This window comes from Pongo abelii, chromosome 13 (genome assembly GCF_028885655.2).
Source record: "Pongo abelii isolate AG06213 chromosome 13, NHGRI_mPonAbe1-v2.0_pri, whole genome shotgun sequence".
Lineage (NCBI taxonomy): Eukaryota > Metazoa > Chordata > Mammalia > Primates > Hominidae > Pongo > Pongo abelii.
The window spans coordinates 76693919-76715020 of NC_071998.2; the positions used below are offsets into that span (position 1 = coordinate 76693919).

At 40.8% G+C, this 21102-nt stretch overlaps 1 protein-coding gene across 10 annotated transcripts in view; it reads right to left on the reverse strand.

Annotated features, from left to right (window-relative positions):
- The window catches only part of C13H9orf153 (chromosome 13 C9orf153 homolog), a 79185-nt gene that overhangs the window by 20788 nt on the left and 37295 nt on the right, over positions 1-21102 (reverse strand). For 2 of the 10 annotated variants that reach the window (XM_054520134.2, XM_054520135.2), the window contains one exon: positions 18835-20223. The exons of 1 other annotated variant lie outside the window; for it this stretch is intronic. In XM_054520134.2, coding sequence (XP_054376109.2) covers positions 19985-20223 — 239 coding nt within the window. In that variant the 3' untranslated portion in view covers positions 18835-19984. Of the gene's footprint in view, positions 1-15543; positions 15880-18822; positions 20910-21102 lie in introns of those variants that run through there. 7 more of the 10 variants (XR_008509774.2, XR_008509772.2, XM_054520140.2 and 4 more) reach the window with 7 other exon arrangements.

Below are 21102 nucleotides of genomic sequence, written 5' to 3' on the forward strand. Positions count from 1 at the left end.
CTAAAAATACACAAATTAGCCGGGTGTGGTGGCAGGCGCCTGTAATCCCAGGTATTCGGGAGGCTAAGGCAGGAGGATCACTTGAACCTGGGAGGTGGAGGTTGCAGTGAGCTGAGATCACGCCATTGCACTCCAGCCTGGGTGACAGAGCAAGACTCCGCCTCAAAAGAAAAAGAAAGAAAGAAAGAGAGAAAGAGAGAGAAAGAAAGAAGGAAAGAAAAAAAGAAAAAAGAAGGAAAGAAAAGAAAGAAAGAAAGAAAAAGAAAGAAAGAAAGAACGAAAGAAAGAAAGAAAAAGAAAAGGCTTAAAGAGCTCTGGGTGCACAGAAGTGTAAGTGATTATTTGTGCCTTGGCAGGTTGGGAAAATTTGTCAGGGTAGGATTTCACAAGTGAAACCCGACCCAGATAAATTGAGGAATTCTTCCAAGGTAACTCATCAAGAAGTGTGGACACCAAGTATTTTTGCACACACAGGACAGCCTCTCTTTTTAACAAGGTGAGAGCTTGCCTGTGGCCTTATTCACGAGTCCATGAATCTCAGTAGTTTTCACTCTATGCAGCATTTTGCAAGGTGGAGTGGAAAGCATTTCACTTTGCTTTTGCTGTTTTCAAGATGTGTCCCATGGCATGGCAGCCAGATAAGGTACTGTTGGGGTGCTTTCTCTGAGTGACTTCCCAAGCTTCCCTGTCTTGCTCACGACTTAGAGCTCCCAGTCCTGGGAGGCAGACAGTGGAAAACTCAGAAAGAGGTCAGAATTTTGGGAGCAAGATTTTTCTAGGGAAAGACGGAATCCCTTCAAAAACTACTGATGGGGTTAGGGGATGGAAACCAACAACTGTCAGTTGGTCGAGTTTATCTCCTTAGTACAGGGTGAGATGGCTAAGCTGAAGTGGGTAGTTTTTGACAGCTGGTTGAGCCGCATGCTGGAGCAGTGCCTGACTCAAATCCATGTTCTTACTATTAGCCACTAGGGGGCAATAGCATGCTGAGGATGCCACTCAACTTTGAACCTTAATATGATTAATTTTAGAGATATGTAAGCTTTAAAATCTTCAAATGTTAAAGTTAGATAAACTTTTATTTGGGGCAGAGATATTCACAGCATCATGGATTCATTTAAAAAGCAAACTTGAGTATGTTAAAAAAAGATTCACTTTTTTTTTTTCAAAACTGCATTTACTTACCACTTGTTAGGGATATATAAAAATGTACAAAACAATAATATTAAAATCCTTATTAGATTAATAGCATGCATTCTATTATGGTTGTGATCACTACTCTTTGATTTGTTGGGATTCATTTCCATATTTCTATGTTACTATAAAGCAAATAAAAGAACAAGTAAAATGTGTCTATTTCAAATACCTGAATTTATTTTACGGAAAAACAGAGTGTAAACAATGCCTTTATTCCAGAACCCTTCAAAGCATTTTATTTCTCCTAACTTCACTACTGTCCTCAGTCTCTTTGATTTTTTTCTCCTATTTGATATTATCTTAATTAAGACTCTTTGGGTGGCAAATAACAGCTACCAACTCAATCCAGCTTAAAGCAAAATAGGGGAGTTTATGATAATATTTCACATGTTAAGGTTCAGAAAACAGTACACCAAAATGAAGGCCTCAGAAGCAAAAGTGTTTCTCCAACCTCCTGCCCTGCTGTCTCTCGGTCCCATTCTCCCCCAGGCTAGCCATAGAAACTAGGATTCCCCTTCCCCAGGGTGAGTCAGAGAAATCAGAATCCCTTTTTCCTAAAGCCAGCCATAAACCTAAAAATATTACTCTAACCTTCCCTCTACCTTTCTGTGCAAAAACTAGCAGTGAAGAAATTATCTGACCAACCCTGTTTGACTGTAAGTCATAAGCCCCCATTCCAGAGAGGGCCCTGCCCCACACCCTGAAGGAAGGAATGCTGCTCAGAAAGGCCAAGAAGAATCTAGGCAGACAGGCCTTGCAGGGTTACCCACCTCTGTCTGTTAGCATAAAATCATATTTTGTCCAGTCACATTTCTACACGGCTGTCCATACTTTGTTGAACCCAAGCATAAAAATGGACAATTTCTCCTGTATCTTTTTTTTTCTTTTTTTGAGAATGAGTTTCACTCTTGTTGCCCTGTTAACCAGACTGGAGTGCAATGGCGTGATCTCAGCTCACTGCAGCCTTCATCTCCCGGGTTCAAGCGAGTCTCCTGCCTCAGCTTCCCGAGTAGCTGGGATTACAGGCTCCTGCCACCATGTCTGGCTAATTTTTTGTACTTTTAGTAGAGACGGAGTTTCACCATGTTGGCCAGGCTGGTCTCGAACTCCTGACCTCAGGTGATCCACCCGCCTCGGCCTCCCAAAGTGCTGGGATTACAGGCGTGAGCCATTGTGCACGGCCCTCCCCTGTATGTTTGGGTCTTCATTCTGAAGGCTCCCAAGGAATACATGTTAAATAAATTTGCATTCCTTTTCTCTAATTAATCTGCCTTTTGTGAGTTGACTCATCAGCTCAGCCTTGGCCCCTACACAGGTGTGTCCCATAGAGCTGGAAAGCAGGGCCGTAGCCAGAAAAAGCACAGATTGAGGAATTGGGAAGCTACTGAAGACCAAGTATCCATTCTCTTGGTTATTTTCTCAAGTCAGATTGTTTCTTGTCTGACCCTTCCTATGTTATTCTCTTGCTGTGAACAGTGTGTACTTCGCCTCTGTGCATCTTGTTGAAAGGGTTACCCAGAGCTCCTGGGATTGCTGGATAACATGATCATTCTGTTTTTAATTTTTTTGAGGAACCTCCATACTGTTTTCCAAAGTGGCTGTGCTAATTTACATTCCCACCAACAGTGTACAGGGGTGCATTTTATCAGCATCCTCACCGACACTTGTTATATTTTATCTTTATTATAGTAGCCAGTCTAACAGGAGCGAGGTGATATTGCACTGTGGTTTTGATTTGCATTTCCCTGATAATTAGTGATTTGGCGCAGTTTTTCATCTACCTATTGGCCATCTCTATGTCTTCTTTTGAGAAATGTCTCATCAGGTCCCTTACCCATTTTTATTAGAACTCAGGATTAAGAAACTCACTCAAAACTGCACAACTACGTGGAAACTGAACAACCTACTCCTGAATGACTACTGGGTACATAACAAAATGAAGGCAGAAATAAAGATGTTCTTTGAAACCAGTGAGAACAAAGACACAACATACCAGAATCTCTGGGACACATTTAAAGCAGTGTGTAGAGGGAAATTTATGGCACTAAATGCCCACAAGAGAAAGCAGGCAAGATCTAAAATTGACACCCTAACATCACAATTAAAAGAACCAGAGAAGCAAGAGCAAACACATTCAAAAGCTAGCAGAAGGCAAGAAATAACTAAGATCAGAGCAGAACTGAAGGAGATAGAAACACAAAAAAACCCCTTCAAAAAAATCAATGAATCTAGGAGCTGGTTTTTTGAAAAGATCAACAAAATAGATAGACTGCTAGCAAGACTAATAAGAAGAAAAGAGAGAAGAATCAAATAGATGCAATAAAAAATGATAACGGGGATATCACCACCGATCCCACAGAAATACAAACTACCATCAGAGAATGCTATAAACACCTCTATGCAAATAAACTAGAAAATCTAGAAGAAATGGATAAATTCCTGGACACATACACCCTCCCAAGACTAAACCAGGAAGAAGTTGAATCCCTGAATAGACCAATAACAGGCTCTGAAATTGAGGCAATAATTAATAGCCTACAAACCAAAAAAAAGTCCAGGACCAGATGGATTCACAGCCGAATTCTACCAGAGGTACAAGGAGGAGCTGGTACCATTCCTTCTGAAACTATTCCAATCAATAGAAAAAGAGGGAATCTTCCCTAACTCATTTTATGAGGCCAGCATCATCCTGATACCAAAGCCTGGCAGAGACACAACAAAAAAAGAGAATTTTAGACCAATATACCTGATGAACATCGATGTGAAAATCCTCAATAAAATATTGGCAAAACAAATCCAGCAGCACATCAAAAAGCTTATCCACCACGATCAAGTGGGCTTCATCCCTGGGATGCAAGACTAGTTCGACATACACAAACCAATAAACATAATCCATCACATAAACCGAACCAAAGACAAAAACCACATGACTATCTCAACAGATGCAGAAAAGGCCTTCGATAAAATTCAGCAGCCCTTCATGCTAAAAACTCTCAACAAACTAGGTACTGATGGGACGTATCTCAAAATAATAAGAGCTATTTATGACAAACCCACAGCCAATATCATACTGAATGGGCAAAAACTGGAAGCATTCCCTTTGAAAACGGGCACAAGAGAGGGATGCCCTCTCTCACCACTCCTATTCAACATAGTGTTGGAAGTTCTGGCCAGGGCAATCAGGCAGGAGAAAGAAATAAAGGGTATTCAATTAGGAAAAGGGGAAGTCAAATTGTCCCTGTTTGCAGATGACATGATTGTATATTTAGAAAACCCCATCGTCTCAGTCCAAAATCTCCTTAAGCTGATAAGCAACTTCAGCAAAGTCTCAGGATACAAAACCAATGTGCAAAAATCACAAGCATTCCTATACACCAATAACAGACAAACAGAGAGCCAAATCATGAGTGAACTCCCATTCACAATTGCTTCAAAGAGAATAAAATACCTAGGAATCCAACTTACAAGGGACATGAAGGACCTCTTCAAGGAGAACTACAAACCACTGCTCAACGAAATAAAAGAGGATACAAACAAATGGAAGAACATTCCATGCTCATGGGTAGGAAGAATCAATACCGTGAAAATGGCCATACTGCCCAAGGTAATTTATAGATTCAATGCCATCCCCATCAAACTACCAATGACTTTCTTCATGGAATTGGAAAAAACTACTTTTTTTTGGTTCATATGGAACCAAACAAAAAAAGCCCGCATTGCCAAGAAAATCCTAAGCCCATTTTTAAAACAGCGTTGTTTTCTTGTTGCCGAGGGAGGAGATCTCCCTTTTGCTCTGGAAAATCCCTGGATGGTGGCAGTCCTCTCTTAGTTACAGGGAATGGGAAAATATAAGTGAATAAAATACGGTGTCCATCTCCTAGTGTATTTACTTGATTATGCAGCAAAGCTGTCTCAGTACAGCATCTTGAGTGAAACAATAAATCGAGATTGTTTTGTTAAGTGGTAAAACTCTAAATAAAGAGTCTTCATCCTCACTACTACTTAGAGAGCATAAAGGCACATCAAAAAGGATATGCTGTTCGATGGAGACAAATAGGTACTTAAATATATTGTTATAATTTTGGGGAGGGTTTATCTAAATAAAAGTCACATCATAAGTTGAATCCCAATGTATGAGGTGGTTTTGTGTTTTAAAAGCCTAAAGACTTAGTTCATTACAATAGGTTTTTGTTGCCTTTCTTTTTCCTGTTTTTTTTTTTTTTTTGGCTTATCTTTTTCGTATCTTCTATTCATGTGTTTTCCAAATGCGTTAATTGGTGTCACCAAAAGGTCTGTTTTATTATCACCCTCTGCTTCAACTGACATCATATACCTCTTTCTCAAAATCACAATTTCTAATTCTATTTTCAGACATGGCAGTAATTTGATTATTTGTTTTGTTTTGGGGCCTGGTAAGAGACCTCAACAGTTACTTTTAAATTGACCCATTTACCCTTTAATCATAAGAAACCACACAAATTCAGAGTTATTATGCCTTCTATTTTCATCATACGACTGCATCATTCAAATATTAGTTTTCCCATGGTAATTTTGCAGATCGTTACATTTTGTTATCTCAGAATCTTGATTGTGTTACATACTCTAATGAAACTCCATGTGTATCTGCAGCCCCTAATTTCATTTTTTTCATATGATTTAGGTTTAATTTTATTACCGTTCTGGAAACAGATACAAATTAGAGGAAAATTAGAAACAAAATTGGCACAACAGTTTCTCAATTTCATGATGCATTAAATTTGGGGGCAATTTATCACAAGTGGAAAAAGTTTAGGTAGTGGCAATGATCACATAACCAAATGAGAGCTCTTGAAGAAATATTATTTTATCTTTAAGGCCTAGTACAAAGAAAACCCATCTATTCACCACGCTTAATAGAATTCAGTACACGAATCATTATATCTGTCACTGGGTCCAGATACTATCTGTGGGCACTTCAATAGCTGCAGAAATTTTACCTTCTCTGGCAAATTTCTGGGAAAATGAATATGAAGAGAGAAAATGTGTTACATCATGGAGGGAAAAACTGTAGTTCCACATGAATACTCCTGTTCACTCAGTAAATATCTATGATGATTCATTCCACAAATAATCATTGAGTATATGTGTCAAGGAGTGTCCTTGGCACTGGAGATACGATGACAAACAGAATGACAAGATTTCTATTGGGAAAGACAGACCAACTGATATTATATAGTGAACAAGAAAAAAATTATAGGGCTGGGCGCAGTGGCTCACGCCTGTAATCCCAGCACTTTGGGAGGCCGAGGCAGGTGGATCACAAGGTCAGGAGTTTGAGACTAGCCTGACCAACATGGGGAAACCCCGTCTATACTAAAAATACAAAAATTAGCCAAGTGTGGTGGTGCACACCTGTAATCCCAGCTATTTGGGAGGCTGAGGCAGGAAAATAGCTTGAACCCAGGAGGCAGAGGTTGCAGTGAGCCGAGATCGCGCCACTGCACTCCAGCCTGGGCAACAGAGGGAGACTCCATCTCAAAAAAAAAAAAAAAAAAAGACAGAAATGATATACCATCTGTATAATCATATATGATACTTGTATGATTACACAATCATATGTGTATAAAGTGGAGATTTAAAATAAGATGGTATTTTAGAGAGTAATTGAGTGGCCTCTTGAGACTAGCTGGCCAGGGAGTCTTCTGAGATGGGGCATTAGAATCTGAGAGGTAGAGACCACCAGAAACAGAAAGAAACAAATGCATTTCTGCAGTCGGGCACCTGCTGACTCCTGGATTCCATTAGGACAGAGTAAGCGCTTGTTCTCTGTCAACCTAGAATTCAGCCCTGTGGCTGCAGCGAAAAGAATCCCAGAAGAGGGACTCACGCTGAAGGCATTCTGGCTCCAGAGGCTTCCTCATTAAAATAATAATAATAAATTTTAAAATCCCAGGAGAGATTCAGGAATAAAAATGGAGAAAGTAAGACTTTAAAGTAAAATTATTAGAAATCCCCAGGAAGTAAAGAAGGAAAAGAAACCAGAAAAAAAAGTCCTATCAGTTAATTAAGCCTTAGAGTGACAAAGAGATCTAGAGCGTCCAAAGATATGGAAATTTCTTGGCTTTGAATTGTTGAGGGAGAAGAATCATGAACAGTCTAAAGCAATTGCCCAGCGTCTCAAGTAGAAGGGCATGAAGAGGAGCTGGCAAGAATGTCTCCAGATGATGACATGTTTGCAGGGCTTTTTCTGGGCCACTCATGAGGCCACACAGAGGCCAACGAGCCACCCTGGCCCTGTCCTTATGGGGGGGCCCTGCACAGGATTTTGCGATTAGGATGGAAGGACAATGTCTTTTCAGGTTCTCCCTGTGCGGTTTTGGTCGTCCTTCTACCTCCTGAGTTCCAGCCCCAGGCCTGTGGCATCCCTGTTTCACATTGAGGGGTTGCTGTGGGCTCCTCCAGGCATGAACTCCATGGAGGATCCTCAGGTACCCAGATGGGAAACCTGGAACAGGATCCCTCCATGGTAAGCCCCCTGCCTGTTTTGTTTTCCCCAGCAGCCAGCCCTCAAGCCCTCTGCAGCAGTGGTCCACCTCTCCTGATTCTGATCCAGATTGTGAACTTAGCAACAACTGGAACCTGGATCCCAATTCTGCCTGAAATCAAGAGAATAATATGTTCTGTACGTTGGTGCATGACTCTTCACCTAACCCAACACAATGAGAGTAAAATGTAAAATAAACAAAACATAAAAAGTAAAGAATCTGAGCTGTGAAGAGAGAGAAGGAAGCAGCCATATGGGAAAGGTCCCAAGCTTAGTGAGTTACAAGGAAGCTGGTGTGGCTGGATGGTGATGGTTGAGGGCACTGGGCACGGGGTGAAGCTAGTGGGTGTGGAGAGACTAGAAAACTAGGGTTTTGTGAACTTCTACTAAATACCGCATTGTTAAACAGGATTTGAAGAGTTTTGTTCGTTTGTTTTTTGTTTTTTGAGATGGAGTCTTGCTCTTGTTGCCCAGGCTGGAGTGCAATGGCATGATCTTGGTTCACTGCAACCTCCGCCTCCCGGGTTCAAGCAATTCTTCTGCCCCAGCCTCCTAAGTAGCTGAGATTACAGACATGTGCCACCATGCTGGGCTAATTTTTGTATTTTTAGTAGAGATGGGGTTTCACCATGTTGGCCAGGCTGGTCTTGAACACCTGACCTCGTGATCCCCCCCGCCCCAGCCTCCCAAAGTGCTGGGATTACAGGTGTGAGCCACCGCACCTGGCCAGAAGTTTTAAATGTACCCCTGTGTGGCAGATAGTGCTGGGTACCTCCCCTGTAACCATCCATTCCCATTCTTCCCTTTCTCAAGAGCTCCAATTTAGTTTGGAATTGCATAGTACCCAATTAAAAACACCTAATTCCAGGCCAGGCACGGTGGCTCATGGCTGTAATCCTAGCACTTTGGGAGGCCGAGGCAGGCGGATCACTTGTCAGGAGTTCAAGACAAGCCTGGCCAACATGGCAAAACCCCATCTCTACTAAAAATACAAAAATTAGCCAGGCGTGGTGGCACGTGCCTGTAGTCCCAGCTACATGGGAGGCTGAGGCAAGAGAATCGTTTCAACCCAGGACACAGAGGTTGCAGTGAGCCAAGATGGCGCCACTGCACTCTAGCCTGGGCAACGGGGCAAGACTCTGTCTCAGACAAACAAACAAAACCCCCTAATTCCAGAGTCCCTTACAGCTGGGGGTGGTCACACTACATGGTTCTGGATATGATATGTATCCAGAATGCTGATGAGAAGGTCCTCCCTTCCAGAATAAAACAGGGAACTTCGAGAAGATGGCTTTTCAGGCTTTTTCATTCTTCCTGCCTGGCGCACTGATGCAATGTCTGTGGAGATAGCAGCCACCTTATAACTATGCCAATGAAAACCACAAATAAGAAAATGAGATGGGAGAAAGACAGGAGTCTGGGAGACTGGTGGTATTCTGAGCCCACTGCGCTGCACAGCCCTGCTGACCTCTGCACATTTTGCTGGACACAATAAACTAATGTGTGTTTTAGGTGCTGGCATCCATGCATTCTCATACTTGTAACCAAGCACCATGCTAAACCATACAGCACAGAATAGGAAAAAATAACTGTTTAAGGAAATAACTGTTTAAGGAAAATATTGGTTAAAATAATCCAGGGATAATAGTAACCCAGAAGAAGGCAAAGGTAGTCTTATCTTTCTGAAATTTGGCCTCAAGGAGTATAGAAACCAAAACCAAGAGGAACTTTCTCAATGCAACTACTCGTACAACTATTAATTTTACTACTAATAATAAAGATAATAATACACACTAGCAGCAAAGCCAGCTCACATTTTTAAAGTGCTTACCATGTACCAGGGACTCTCCTAAGCGGTCCACATGTCTTAAATTATTGAATCCTAAGAGCAACCTTCACAATTATTATCTTTATTTCACAAATGAAGACATTGAGATAGAGAGAGCTTAAGTGATTTGTGAGGATCAAAGAGCCAAAATTTCAACCTAGGATGCCTGACTACAAGGCCTGCTGTGTGAACCAAATTTTATGAAATTCTCTTAATATGCGATATAATATCTCTTCATCTTTGGTAAAAATTCTGCTCAAATCTTCTATTTTAAAAAATTGGTTGATTATCATCTTAATATCAATTATCTATTTGCTTTTTACAGTTAAAACAGTAACAATGCTGCCAGGTGTGGTAGCTCATGCTGTAATCCCAGCACTTTGGGAGGCTGAGGTTGGTGGATCATTTGAGGTCAGGAGTTCGAGACCAGCTTGGCTAGCATGGTGAAATCCCGTCACTACTAAAAATACAAAAATTAGCTGGGCATGGTGGCGGGTGCCTGTAATCCCAGCTACTCGGGGGGCTGAGGTAGGAGAATCACTTGAACCCGGGAGGTGGATGTTGCAGTGAGCAGAGATCCTGCCACTGCACTCCAACCTGGGCAACAGACTGAAAGACTGAGACTTCGTCTCAAACAAAACAAAACGAAACAAAACACAACCCAAAAAACAGTAACATTGCTGAACAGTCCAAAGAAACAAAGTGGAAGGAAGCAATGGCATGGCATCTTCAAAGAGCAGACAGAAAATAACTTCTAACCTAGAATTCTGGATCCAAGGAAAATATCCTTCACACATGAAAGTGATATACGAACTTTTTTTTTTTTTTTGAGAGGGAGTCTCATTCTGTTGGCCAGGCTGGAGTATGGTGGCACAACCTCTGCCTCCCAGGTTCAAGCAATTCTCTTGCCTCAGCCTCCTGAGTAGCTGGGACTACAGGCACGTGCCACCACGTCTGGCTAATTTTTTGCTGTTTTAGTAGAGATGGACTTTCACCATGTTAGCCAGGATGGTCTTGATCTCCTGACTTTGTGATCTGCCTGCCTTGGCCACCCAAAGTGCTGGGATTACAGGTGTGAGCCACCGCACCCGGCCCAAACATTTTTGAATGAACAAAAAATTGAAAAATTCATTGCCAGGCTACCCACTCCAAAGGAAATATTAAAGATTGTCCTCCAGGCAGAGGGAAAATTAAGCCAGATAAAAACTTACTTAGAGATGTAGAAAGAAATTAAGAACAAAGCCAGGCGTGGTGGCTCACGCCTATAATCCTAGCATTTTGGGAGGCTGAGGTGGGCGGATCACCTGAGGTCAGGAGTTTGAAACTAGCCTGGCCAACGTGGCGAAACCCCATCTCTACTAAAAATACAAAAAATTAGCCAGGCATGGTGGTGGGTGCCTGTAATCCCAGCTACTTGGGAGGCTGAAGCAGGAGAATTGCTTGAACCCAGGAGACAGATGTGGCAGTGAGCTGAGATCTCACCACTGCACTCCAGCCTGGGTGACAGAGAGAGACTCCATCAAAGAGAAGAAAGAAAGAAAAAGAAAGAAAGAAAGAAAGAATATGTAGGTAAATCTAAATGAATAGTAACTATATAAAACCTTATAAAACAGTGTAAATAATGTCTTGTGGGGATACTTCTTCTTATATATTAGAAAATACGTATTCAGATACATACAGTCACTATAGTTGCTTGTAGGGATATATAATATTATTACATATTAGCAAATATATATTATACATATAGTCATTAAGCTTAGACATTGGCAAGAGGTACTTTTCCCTGGGCCCTGAACTCTGGCCTTATTTCAGCCATGCCCTACCTTATAGGATGAGGAATCCAGGGGGCCCAGGGAACATGCCCACCTGGAGCCTTTATCACCCCATCTGGAGCACAGTTAGGTATCTGAGACCTCAGAATTTCCCACTCAGAATGATCTGATTATTCTTCCCGGCTTGTGTGGGCCCTTTCCCTGGCTCCTTCCTTCCAAGGGCAAACCACACTGCCAGTACCTAGCACCTAGGAGTGGACACGTGGAGGCTATTTGTAGCCAGTGTCTGCAGAGTTGGGTTGTCCATACGCACATGCATGAGGCCCTCCCAGTGTTAGAGCTGGAAGTGGGAAGGGAAGAAGGATGACTGAGCATCAGGTACCAGAGGCTATCTCTCTCGTGCCATACCATTTTAGCACAGAACTACAGAGAGCTCTAAATTAGAATTTAGAATTTGAATTTGGCCCTTCAAGTTGTCATGAAGGATTATTGGTAAATGTAGAAAATAGCACCCATTTTATTCAATAGTTTGTTAGCTTGGTTTATTCTTTAAACTATCTAGATATATGTTGTGTAGGTCTCCATCTGTACTCTTTGTCCGAGCCCCAAAATTGGTTAAGGGGCAGGTCTCTCTACATAGAATTAAAATATACAAAAACAGCCAGGCATAGTGGCTCACGCCTGTAATCCCAGCACTTTGGAAGGCTGAGGCGGATGGATCATGAGGTCAGGAGTTTGAGACCAGCCCGGCCAATATGGTGAAACTTCATCTCTACTAAAAATACAAAAATTAGCCAGGTGTGGTGGCACGCGCCTGTAGTCCTAGCTACTTGGGAGGCTGAGGCAGAAGAACCGTTTGAACCTGGGAGACGGAAGTTGCAGTGAGCCGAGATTGCGCCACGGCACTCCAGCATGAGCGACAGAGTGAGACTCCATCTCAAAAAAAAAAAAAAAAAAATATATATATATATATGTATATATGCGCGCGCACACACACACACACACACACACACACACACACAATAGTCCATAATTTGGAATGGTGATAAATGGAGTTAAAGGGTCCTAAGGCAGTAGCATGTCTGAGATGAGGTAAAAGCACTAGTATACATTGTTTTTTTCTAAGTTAAAGATGTTTGAGGTTGGGCACGGTGGCTCACGCCTGTAATACCAACACACTGGGAGGCCAGTGGGGAGGATCACCTGAGGTCAGGAGTTCAAGACCAGCCTGACCAACATGGAGAAACCCTGTCTCTACTAAAAATACAAAATTAGCCGGACCTAGTGGCACATGCCTGTAATCCTAGCTACTTAGGAGGCTGAGACAGGAGATTCGCTTGAACCTGGGAGGCGGAGGTTGCAGTGAGCCAAGATTGCGCCATCACACTCCAACCTCGGCATCAACAGCGAAAAAAAAAAAGATGTTTGTTGTAATATCTAAGGTATCCACTAAAATAATAGGCTGATAATGTATAATTAACAAGCATTGAAGAGGGAAAATAAATTAAAAAGTAAACAAATCCAAAAACAGGCAAGAAAAATTGAGATAGTTAAGGCGAGAAAAACAGAAAGCAAGTAATAAGATGTTTAAATTGTGTATATAAATAACTAAATTAAGTGCAAATGGAATAAATGCCTCAGTTAAAAGCCAAAAATTGGCCAGGAGTGGTGGCTCACACCTGTAATCTCAGCATTTTGGAAGGCTGAGGGAGCAGGATTGCTTAAGGCCAGGAGTTTGAGACCAGCCTGGGCAACATAGTGAAATCTTATCTCTATGAAAAATTAAAAAAATTAGCTGGGCACAGTGGCATGCACCTGTAGTCCCAGCTACTCAGGAAGTTGAGGCAGGAGGATCACTTGAGCCCAGGAGTTCAAGGCTGAGTGAGCTATGGTTGCGCCACTGCACTCCAGCCTGGGTGACAGAGTAGGACTCCATGTCTATCTTAAAAAAAAAAAAAAAAAAAAGCCAAAGGTTCTAAGTCTGGATTAAAAAATCTCCAACAGGCTGGGCATGGTGGCTCATGCCTATAATCTCAGCACTTTGGGAGGCTGAGGGGGGCGGATAATGAGGTCAGGTGTTCGAGACCAGCCTGACCAACATGGTGAAACCCTGTCTCTACTAAAAATATAAAAATTAGCTGGGTGTGGTGGTGTGCTCCTGTGATCCCAGCTACTCAGGAGGCTGAGGCAGGAGAATCGCTTGAACCCGGGAAGAGGAGGTTGCAGTGAGCCAAGATCATGTCACTGCAATCCAGCCTGGGTGACAGAGTGAGACTCCATCTCAAAAAAAAAAAAAAAAAAAGGAGAAAAAAGAAAAGAAAAACAACAACAACATGCTGTTTACCAGAGACATTACCTAAATATAAGAATACAAAAAATTTCAATGTAAAAGAATAGAAAAGGTACAGCATATAAACATTAACTAAGAGAAAGTTGATATGGCCGTATTAATATAAACAAAGTCAATGTTAAGAAGCATCATTAGAGGTAAAGATTATTTATTAATCATAAAAGTTTTCATTCATCCAGAAGCTATAACATTTCCAGAGTCTTATAAATGACACAATAAAATTAATAGAAGTGAAAGTAAAAGTAGAGACTCCTTGAATGAGAATGGGGGCTTTTTAACACACTCCTTGTCTGATAACTGATAAACAAAAATCAGTAGACCTGTTGAAGATTTGAACAACGTGATTAACAAATTTGACATAATTGATGTAGATAAAAAAGCTATACATATCTGGGCATGGTGACTCATGCCTGTAATCCCAGCACTTTGGGAGGCTGAGGCGGGCGGATCACCTGAGGTCAGGAGTTTGAGACCAGCCTGGCCAACATGGTGAAACCCCGTCTCTACTAAAAGTACAAAATTAGCCAGATGTGGTGGCACATGCCTGTAATCCCACCTACTCGGGCGGCTGAGGCAGGAGAATTACTTGAACCCGGGTGGTGGAGGTTGCAGTGAGCCGTGATAGTGTCATTGCACACCAGCCTGGGTGACAAGAGTGAAACTCTCAAAACAAACAAACAAACACCTATAATCAGTAATTGTGACATATACATTCTATTCAAGTACACTTGAAATTTTACCAAAATTAACTATATGTCAGACCATAAAGCATACTTCATCGCAGGGAAATTATACAAAATATGTTCCCTGACCACAGTGGAATTAAATTAGAAATCAATAACAAAAGGATTCAATAGAGCAAAAGCATTAAGGTAAGGATATGTATCACAGACAGTAGCAAGGGGCCCAGGGCACCAGGCCCAGGCTTTGACTGTTCTCTCCCTGTAAGGACTCTATTAGACACACGTTTCTTCTCCAGGAACAAAATATGGATGAATCTTACAAAAGAATCCATACTGTATGATTCCATTTGTATAAAAATAGGTAAAACTAATCTATGGCAAATATTGATTATCTTTGGAAGGGAGGGATGGAGTAATGATTAAGAGAGGGCCAGAGAGGGGCGTACTGGCAGCATTCTGATTCATGCCCGGGGTAGTGATTCCATAGGTGCGTTCAGCTTGTTATAATTCATCAAGCTTGTGATTTGCTGTATAACATTATACTTCAAAAAAGTTTTTTAAAAACAAAGCAAACACCTACAAGTTCACAATACTTTTTTTTTTTTTGAGGCAAAGTCTCACTCTGTTGCTCAGGCTGGAGTGCAGTGATGCGATCTTAGCTCACTGCTAACTCTGCCTCCTGGGTTCAAGCGATTGGTCCTGCCTCAGCCTCTCGAGTAGCTGGGATTAATAGGCAGCACACCACCACATCTGGCTAATTTTTTATTTTTATTTTTATTTTTATTTTAGTAGAGACGGGGTTTCTGCCATGTGGGCCGGGCTGGTATTGAACTCCTGCCCTCAAGCAATCTACCTGCCTTGGCCTCCCAAAGTGCTGGGATTACAGGTGTGAGCCACCATGCCCAGCCACAATGTTATTTTAAAAGAGAGAAAGAAAGAAATACTTATTTGGCAACCTTTTGAAGTAACTAGAACATCAACTCCTTAATTTAAAAATTGACAACTAACAGGAAAAACATAAGCAGTTAACCTGCTTTCTTGTAGATTGTATTTCAGTGTAAGTAAATAACTCTAGTTGATGAGGAAAAGTTTTTCTTTACAAATAATTTCCAACTAATAAATGTGGAATTAATGGCAGAATTAGATAACCACCACCGAGTAACCACTAATGAAATAATTCAGGCAAAGGTCATAGTATGAGTTATCTATTGCTGTGTAACAGATTACTTCAGAATGTTGCAGCTTAAAACAACAAACATTTATCATCTCACAGTTTCTGTGGGTTAGGAATCAGGGCATGGCTTAACATGGTGTCCTGGTTCAGTCTTTCAACACTACAACCAAATGTCAACGAGGGCTGCGGTCATCTCAAGACTTGAGTTGGGGAGAATTCACCTACAAGATTACTCATGGGGTTGTTGGCAGATTTCAAGTTCTTGCTGGCTGTTAGCCAGAAACGGCAGGTACTTGCCACATGGGCTTCTCCATAGGGCATCTCCCAAGATGGCAGCTGGCTTCTCTAAGAGCTAGCAGTGAAGAAGAGAGGAAGAGAAGATGCCCAAGGTGGAATCCACAGTTTTTTGATAGCTTATTATTGAAGTGACATCGCATCACCTCTGCTGCACTCTATTCCAGAAGTATTAAGTCCAGACTAGAGTCAAGATAAGGAGATTACACAGAAAGTCAATACCAGAAGGGGGCGATCACAGGGAAGCTCTTAGAGGCTGCTATAAAAGTTGATCATACAAATTGGATTGTTCTTGTCATACCGAACTAAATGAGAGTTGAGGGGTCAGGAGAAAAAGCACCAAGACACATAACATTGCTCCAAGAATGTCATTCTCTGCAAGCCTGGTGCTGAAACGACCTGCTCTAACCTAAAACCAGTTGTATCTCATGGCTACTGGAACAACCTGCTTAGACTCTAAGACTAGTTTTAGCCACCATGGTCACTCACCAATTACAGCTTCCCAGTTCCCCAGAACTTTGCTAGTGCCAGTGAACTTTCTTTCAGAACAATATGTAACATTTCTTCTTTTTATAAAACCTGCAACCTTCTCTTTGTTCTTTGGACATACTGAAGACCACCTGGTGTGTGTGTGTATGACTCAAATTGCAATTCTTGCTTCCCAAATAAAATGTTTTAAATTTAGATATGTGTTTCTATATTTTATTTGACTTCAACATTGCCTACCATCATCATCAAAGGACGGAAGCTATTAGATGAAAAGTTGATGGGGACTTTATAAAACAGAGGCATCAGACTGTCATCACCTGAATCCTTTACTCAATCTTAAACTCACTAAAAGAACAATAGACATTATTTGCCTTGTACTGTGAAGCAATCTGAAGTACATAGCACCACCTAATGAGGTACTTTTTCCAAAAAGAGGTGAGCTCAAAACCAATCAAGTCTTTAACAGACATCCATTTTATAAGAACTAAATCTATCAATTTATTTCTAAATAAATATATATGATAGAAGAACAAGTTAAAGGACACCATGAGTATACAAATCTAGAAGGTGGGACCTTCTACATGTCAATGGACCTATTTCTTCAGTACGTCAATTGCATGAAAAAAATGAGGAATTGCTCTAGACTAAAACAGTCTTAAAAGACTTAACAATCAAATGCAATCTTTAGACCTTGCTTGGATACTGATTCAAACAAACCAATTAGAAGAAGATAATTTTATAATAAGGTGACTTTGAATATAGATACAAAGATGGTACTAAGGAATTATTATCTTTTAGTAAATAATGCATTGTAGTTATGAAAGAAAATGTCCATATTTTTCTGAGATGCAAACAAAAGTAACAACTGAGACATGGGGTCTAAGATTTGCTTTAAAGTACTTCGGCAGACACAACAAACACAACAAAAGGAACAGATAAAACAGATGTGGTAAAATCTTAATAACTGTTGAATCTAGATTATGGATATATGCAAATTCATTGTAGAATCCTATTCATTTTTATGAGTGTTTAAACATTTTCATAAAAACAAGAAAAGATAGCAGGAGTGGATGGTTTTATACCTGAGTTCTAGATAGACTTCAATATTCTAATATTGTTTAAATATCTGTGATCTTAAAAAAGATGAAAAACTCCCCAATTCATTTTATAAAGCTAGCATAACTTTTAATAAACTGTTTTTTGTTTTGTTTTGTTTTGTTTAAGAGACAGGGTCTCACTTTGTTGCCTAGATCGAAGTACAGTGGCATGATCATAGCTCATTGTAGCCTCAATCTTCTGGGCTCAAGAAATTCTCCTGCCTCAGCCTCTCAAGTAGCTGGGACTATACAGGTGCACACCACCATCCCCAACTAATTTTTTTAACTTTTTTTTCTTTTTTTTTGAGATGGAGTCTTTGCTCTGTTACCAGGCTGGAGTGCAGTGGCACGATCTCTGCTCACTGCAACCTCCACCTTCCAGGTTCAAGCAATCCTCCTGTCTCAGCCCCCCGAGTAGCTGGGACTACAGGCACACACCACCATGCCCGGCTAATTTTTTTTTTGTATTTTAGTAGAGATGGGGTTTCACCACGTTGGCCAGGCTGGTCTCGATCTCCTGACCTTGTGATCCACCCGCCTTGGCCTCCCAAAGCGCTGGGATTACAGGCGTGAGCCACCACACCCAGCCATAACATTATTTTTTTAGAGGCAGGGTCTCACCACATTGCTCAGGCTGTTCTTGAACTCCTGGTCTCAAGTGATCCTCTTGCCTTTGCCTCCTCAATAGCTGGGATTACAGGAGTGAATCACTGTGCTTGGCTCTAAAACCTTTTTTTTTTTTTGAAATATAATATGCATGGAGAAAAATTAATAGTTGTGTGTAGCTTGAATAACTTTTGCATACTGAACACATCTGTGCAAAAAGATTAAAAACCAGAACACTGTGTGCACCCCAGATACCCACCCCATGCTCATTTTAGACAGTATCTTCTGCTGAAGATAGTCACTGTGCTGAAGCCAGCATAATTTTTTTTTTTTTTTTAGCTGGAGTCTCACTCTATTGCCAAGGCTGGAGTGCAATGTTATGATCTGGGCTCACTGCAACCTCTGCCTCTAGGGTTCAAGCGTTTCTCCTGCCTCAGCTTTCTGAGTAGCTGGGATTACAAGCAGACGCCACCACACCCAGATAATTTTTGTATTTTTAGTAGAGATGGGGTTTCCCCATGTTGGTCAGGCTGGTCTCGAACTCCTGACCTCAAGTGATCTGCCTGCCTTGGCCTCCCAAAGTGCAGGGATTACATGTGTGAGCCACAGCATAAACTTTAATACCAAAATCTGGTTTTAAAAAATAGTGCAAAAAGTGGAGACTACAGAATAATTTCATTTATATGGAGACAACTTTTAAAAATAGCATATTAGGAAACAGAATCCGGAAATATATTTTAATATCTACACAATCATACACACATATATTGTTAACAATTTGCTTGCCATTATTTCTTGCATTCCCTCTGGATTCTTACTGAAATACATACTTTATTAGTAGTTTTTTTAAAGCACGGAATTATGGATAGTAAACATTTTTAGGCTCATGTATTTTTTAACATATTTATTTTACCCCTACTCCTCAGAGAGAGTTTGGCTGCTTATAGAATTACAGACAGCTATTTTCCTTCAGCATTGTAAGTATATGGCACTATTGTCCTCTGACCTCTATTGTTAATGAGCATTCTATTGTCAATTTGTCATTTCTTTGTATGTAATCCATCTCTCTTTCATAGATTATATTTTCCTTTACTGCTTAGTGGTCCATAGTTTTGCTACAGTATTTCTGAGTATAGATTTATTTTCAATATCTTGCTAATCAGTCTGAGAATTTTCATTTCAAGGTCTCATGTGTTTCTTGAGACTTTTCTGTCATTTTATTTTCACATATCACTTAATTTCCATTCTCCTATTTTTTTTCTGCTAATTCCATTGTATACATTTCCGAACTTCTCACTCTACCCTCCAATACTCTTCTTTTTCTGTCTTACAGTGCTATGATCTATAAGCTTTTCAATGCTGTCTTCCAACTTGTTAGCCCTCTCTCTTCAGATATATCCAGGCTACCACTGGGATAATTATCAAGGGTTATTATTATAATTTTCAATGACTATATCTTTCATTTCCAAGATTTCCAATTTGTTCTTTTTCAAATCTTTCTGTTCTTATTTCATGGATGCTGTTTCCTTCTTCGTCACTGGACAGTTAATACATTATATTTAAATTCTCATATTGATCTCTATATGCTCAAATGTTAATTTATTTGTTGAATTTACCAAATACTTTTATGATGATGAACTTCCTTGTGTGCTTAAAATTCCTTAAAAAGCTATGCTTGCTTGAGTGTTCTTCGGTTACACCTTTTCTTTTCATATGACCTATATTTGCTTTAGCCCTGGTCCAAATGGGTTGCATGGTCCAAATGGGTTGCATCATGCAAACCACTTCTCACGTTAGCAGATTAAATCGGGCCTTTTGCTCCGTATTAACGGCTTAATTTTACAATATACCTTCATGTGTGTTGTACACACTCACTTCAGATGTTCTATTGGGTACTTGGCTTCTTTAGTTTTTGTGTATTAAATCAATGCTCTCAAAAGCAAAAATCTATATCCAAAATATTTTAATACACTACATATTCCATTTAAGACAATAACTTCCTTCATTTTGATAATCAGTTTGAGGATAAATGACCAAAGACTTGCGAACTATAGGGGGGAAAATAATATCAGGCATGTCCTGGCTGTCTACAAATCTCTTCTCAGTGTTGTATTTTATGTCTCTGAATGAAATTGCAGTAGTGCGCCTCCACTTCGCAAGCCCCTTAAAATATCTCCATTCCAGATCCCTTAGATTCATGAATTGTTTTCCTGAAAAGAGTAATATTTTCAAAGAATCACGTGGTGTTGTTACTCAGCCTTTCATTACTCAGAGATGCTTCATGGACAGGGTAAACCTTTGATGAACTCGAGTACCCTCTTTCTGGCAGAAAGCCATTTCTAAAGGTTTATTTTTAATTTTTATTTATTTATTTATTTTGAGATGGAGTTTTGCTCTTGTTGCCCAGGCTGGAGTGCAATGGCGCGATATCGGCTCACCGCAACCTCCGCCTCCCGGGTTCAAACGATTCTCCTGCCTCAGCCTCCTGAGTAGCTGGGATGACAGGTGCCTGCCACCACACCCGGCTACTTTTTTTGTATTTTTAGTAGAGACGGAGTTTCACCATGTTGGCCAGGCTAGTCTCAAACTCCTGACCTCAGGTGATCCACCCGCCTCAGACTCCCAAAATACTGGGATTACAGGAGTGATCCACTGTACCCAGCCTAAAGCTTTATAAACTTAAGGGAGAACCTGTGAGGGAGAACCTGTGATGTCAATTTCATGTAAAGCCTGCTTCTAAACAGCAATTGAGTGGGTCTGGCTAACTGGGCTTGAGTGAACTCTGCAGGGCCCCGGCAGGTGGAGGGAGTATCTCATTCTGTGCTTGGATCCTAACAGAATGTGCAAATGGAGAGCTCTGCAGAGCACCGAAAGCAGCAAGGAGGAGAAAAGGATCCTAAAACAGGGAGGAAGATGGGTTAGAAGTGCACAGATTGTTAGTGTCATTTCTTCCAAGATGCTAATGTAAGCGCTAAGTATAAAAGGGCAGTGGCTGAGCTAGAATCTGGCCATTCTCCATACTCATTCAGAAACCACAAGCTTGAGGTGTCATTAGCAGTTACAATTCCTTCAAGTAGCCAATGAGCCAA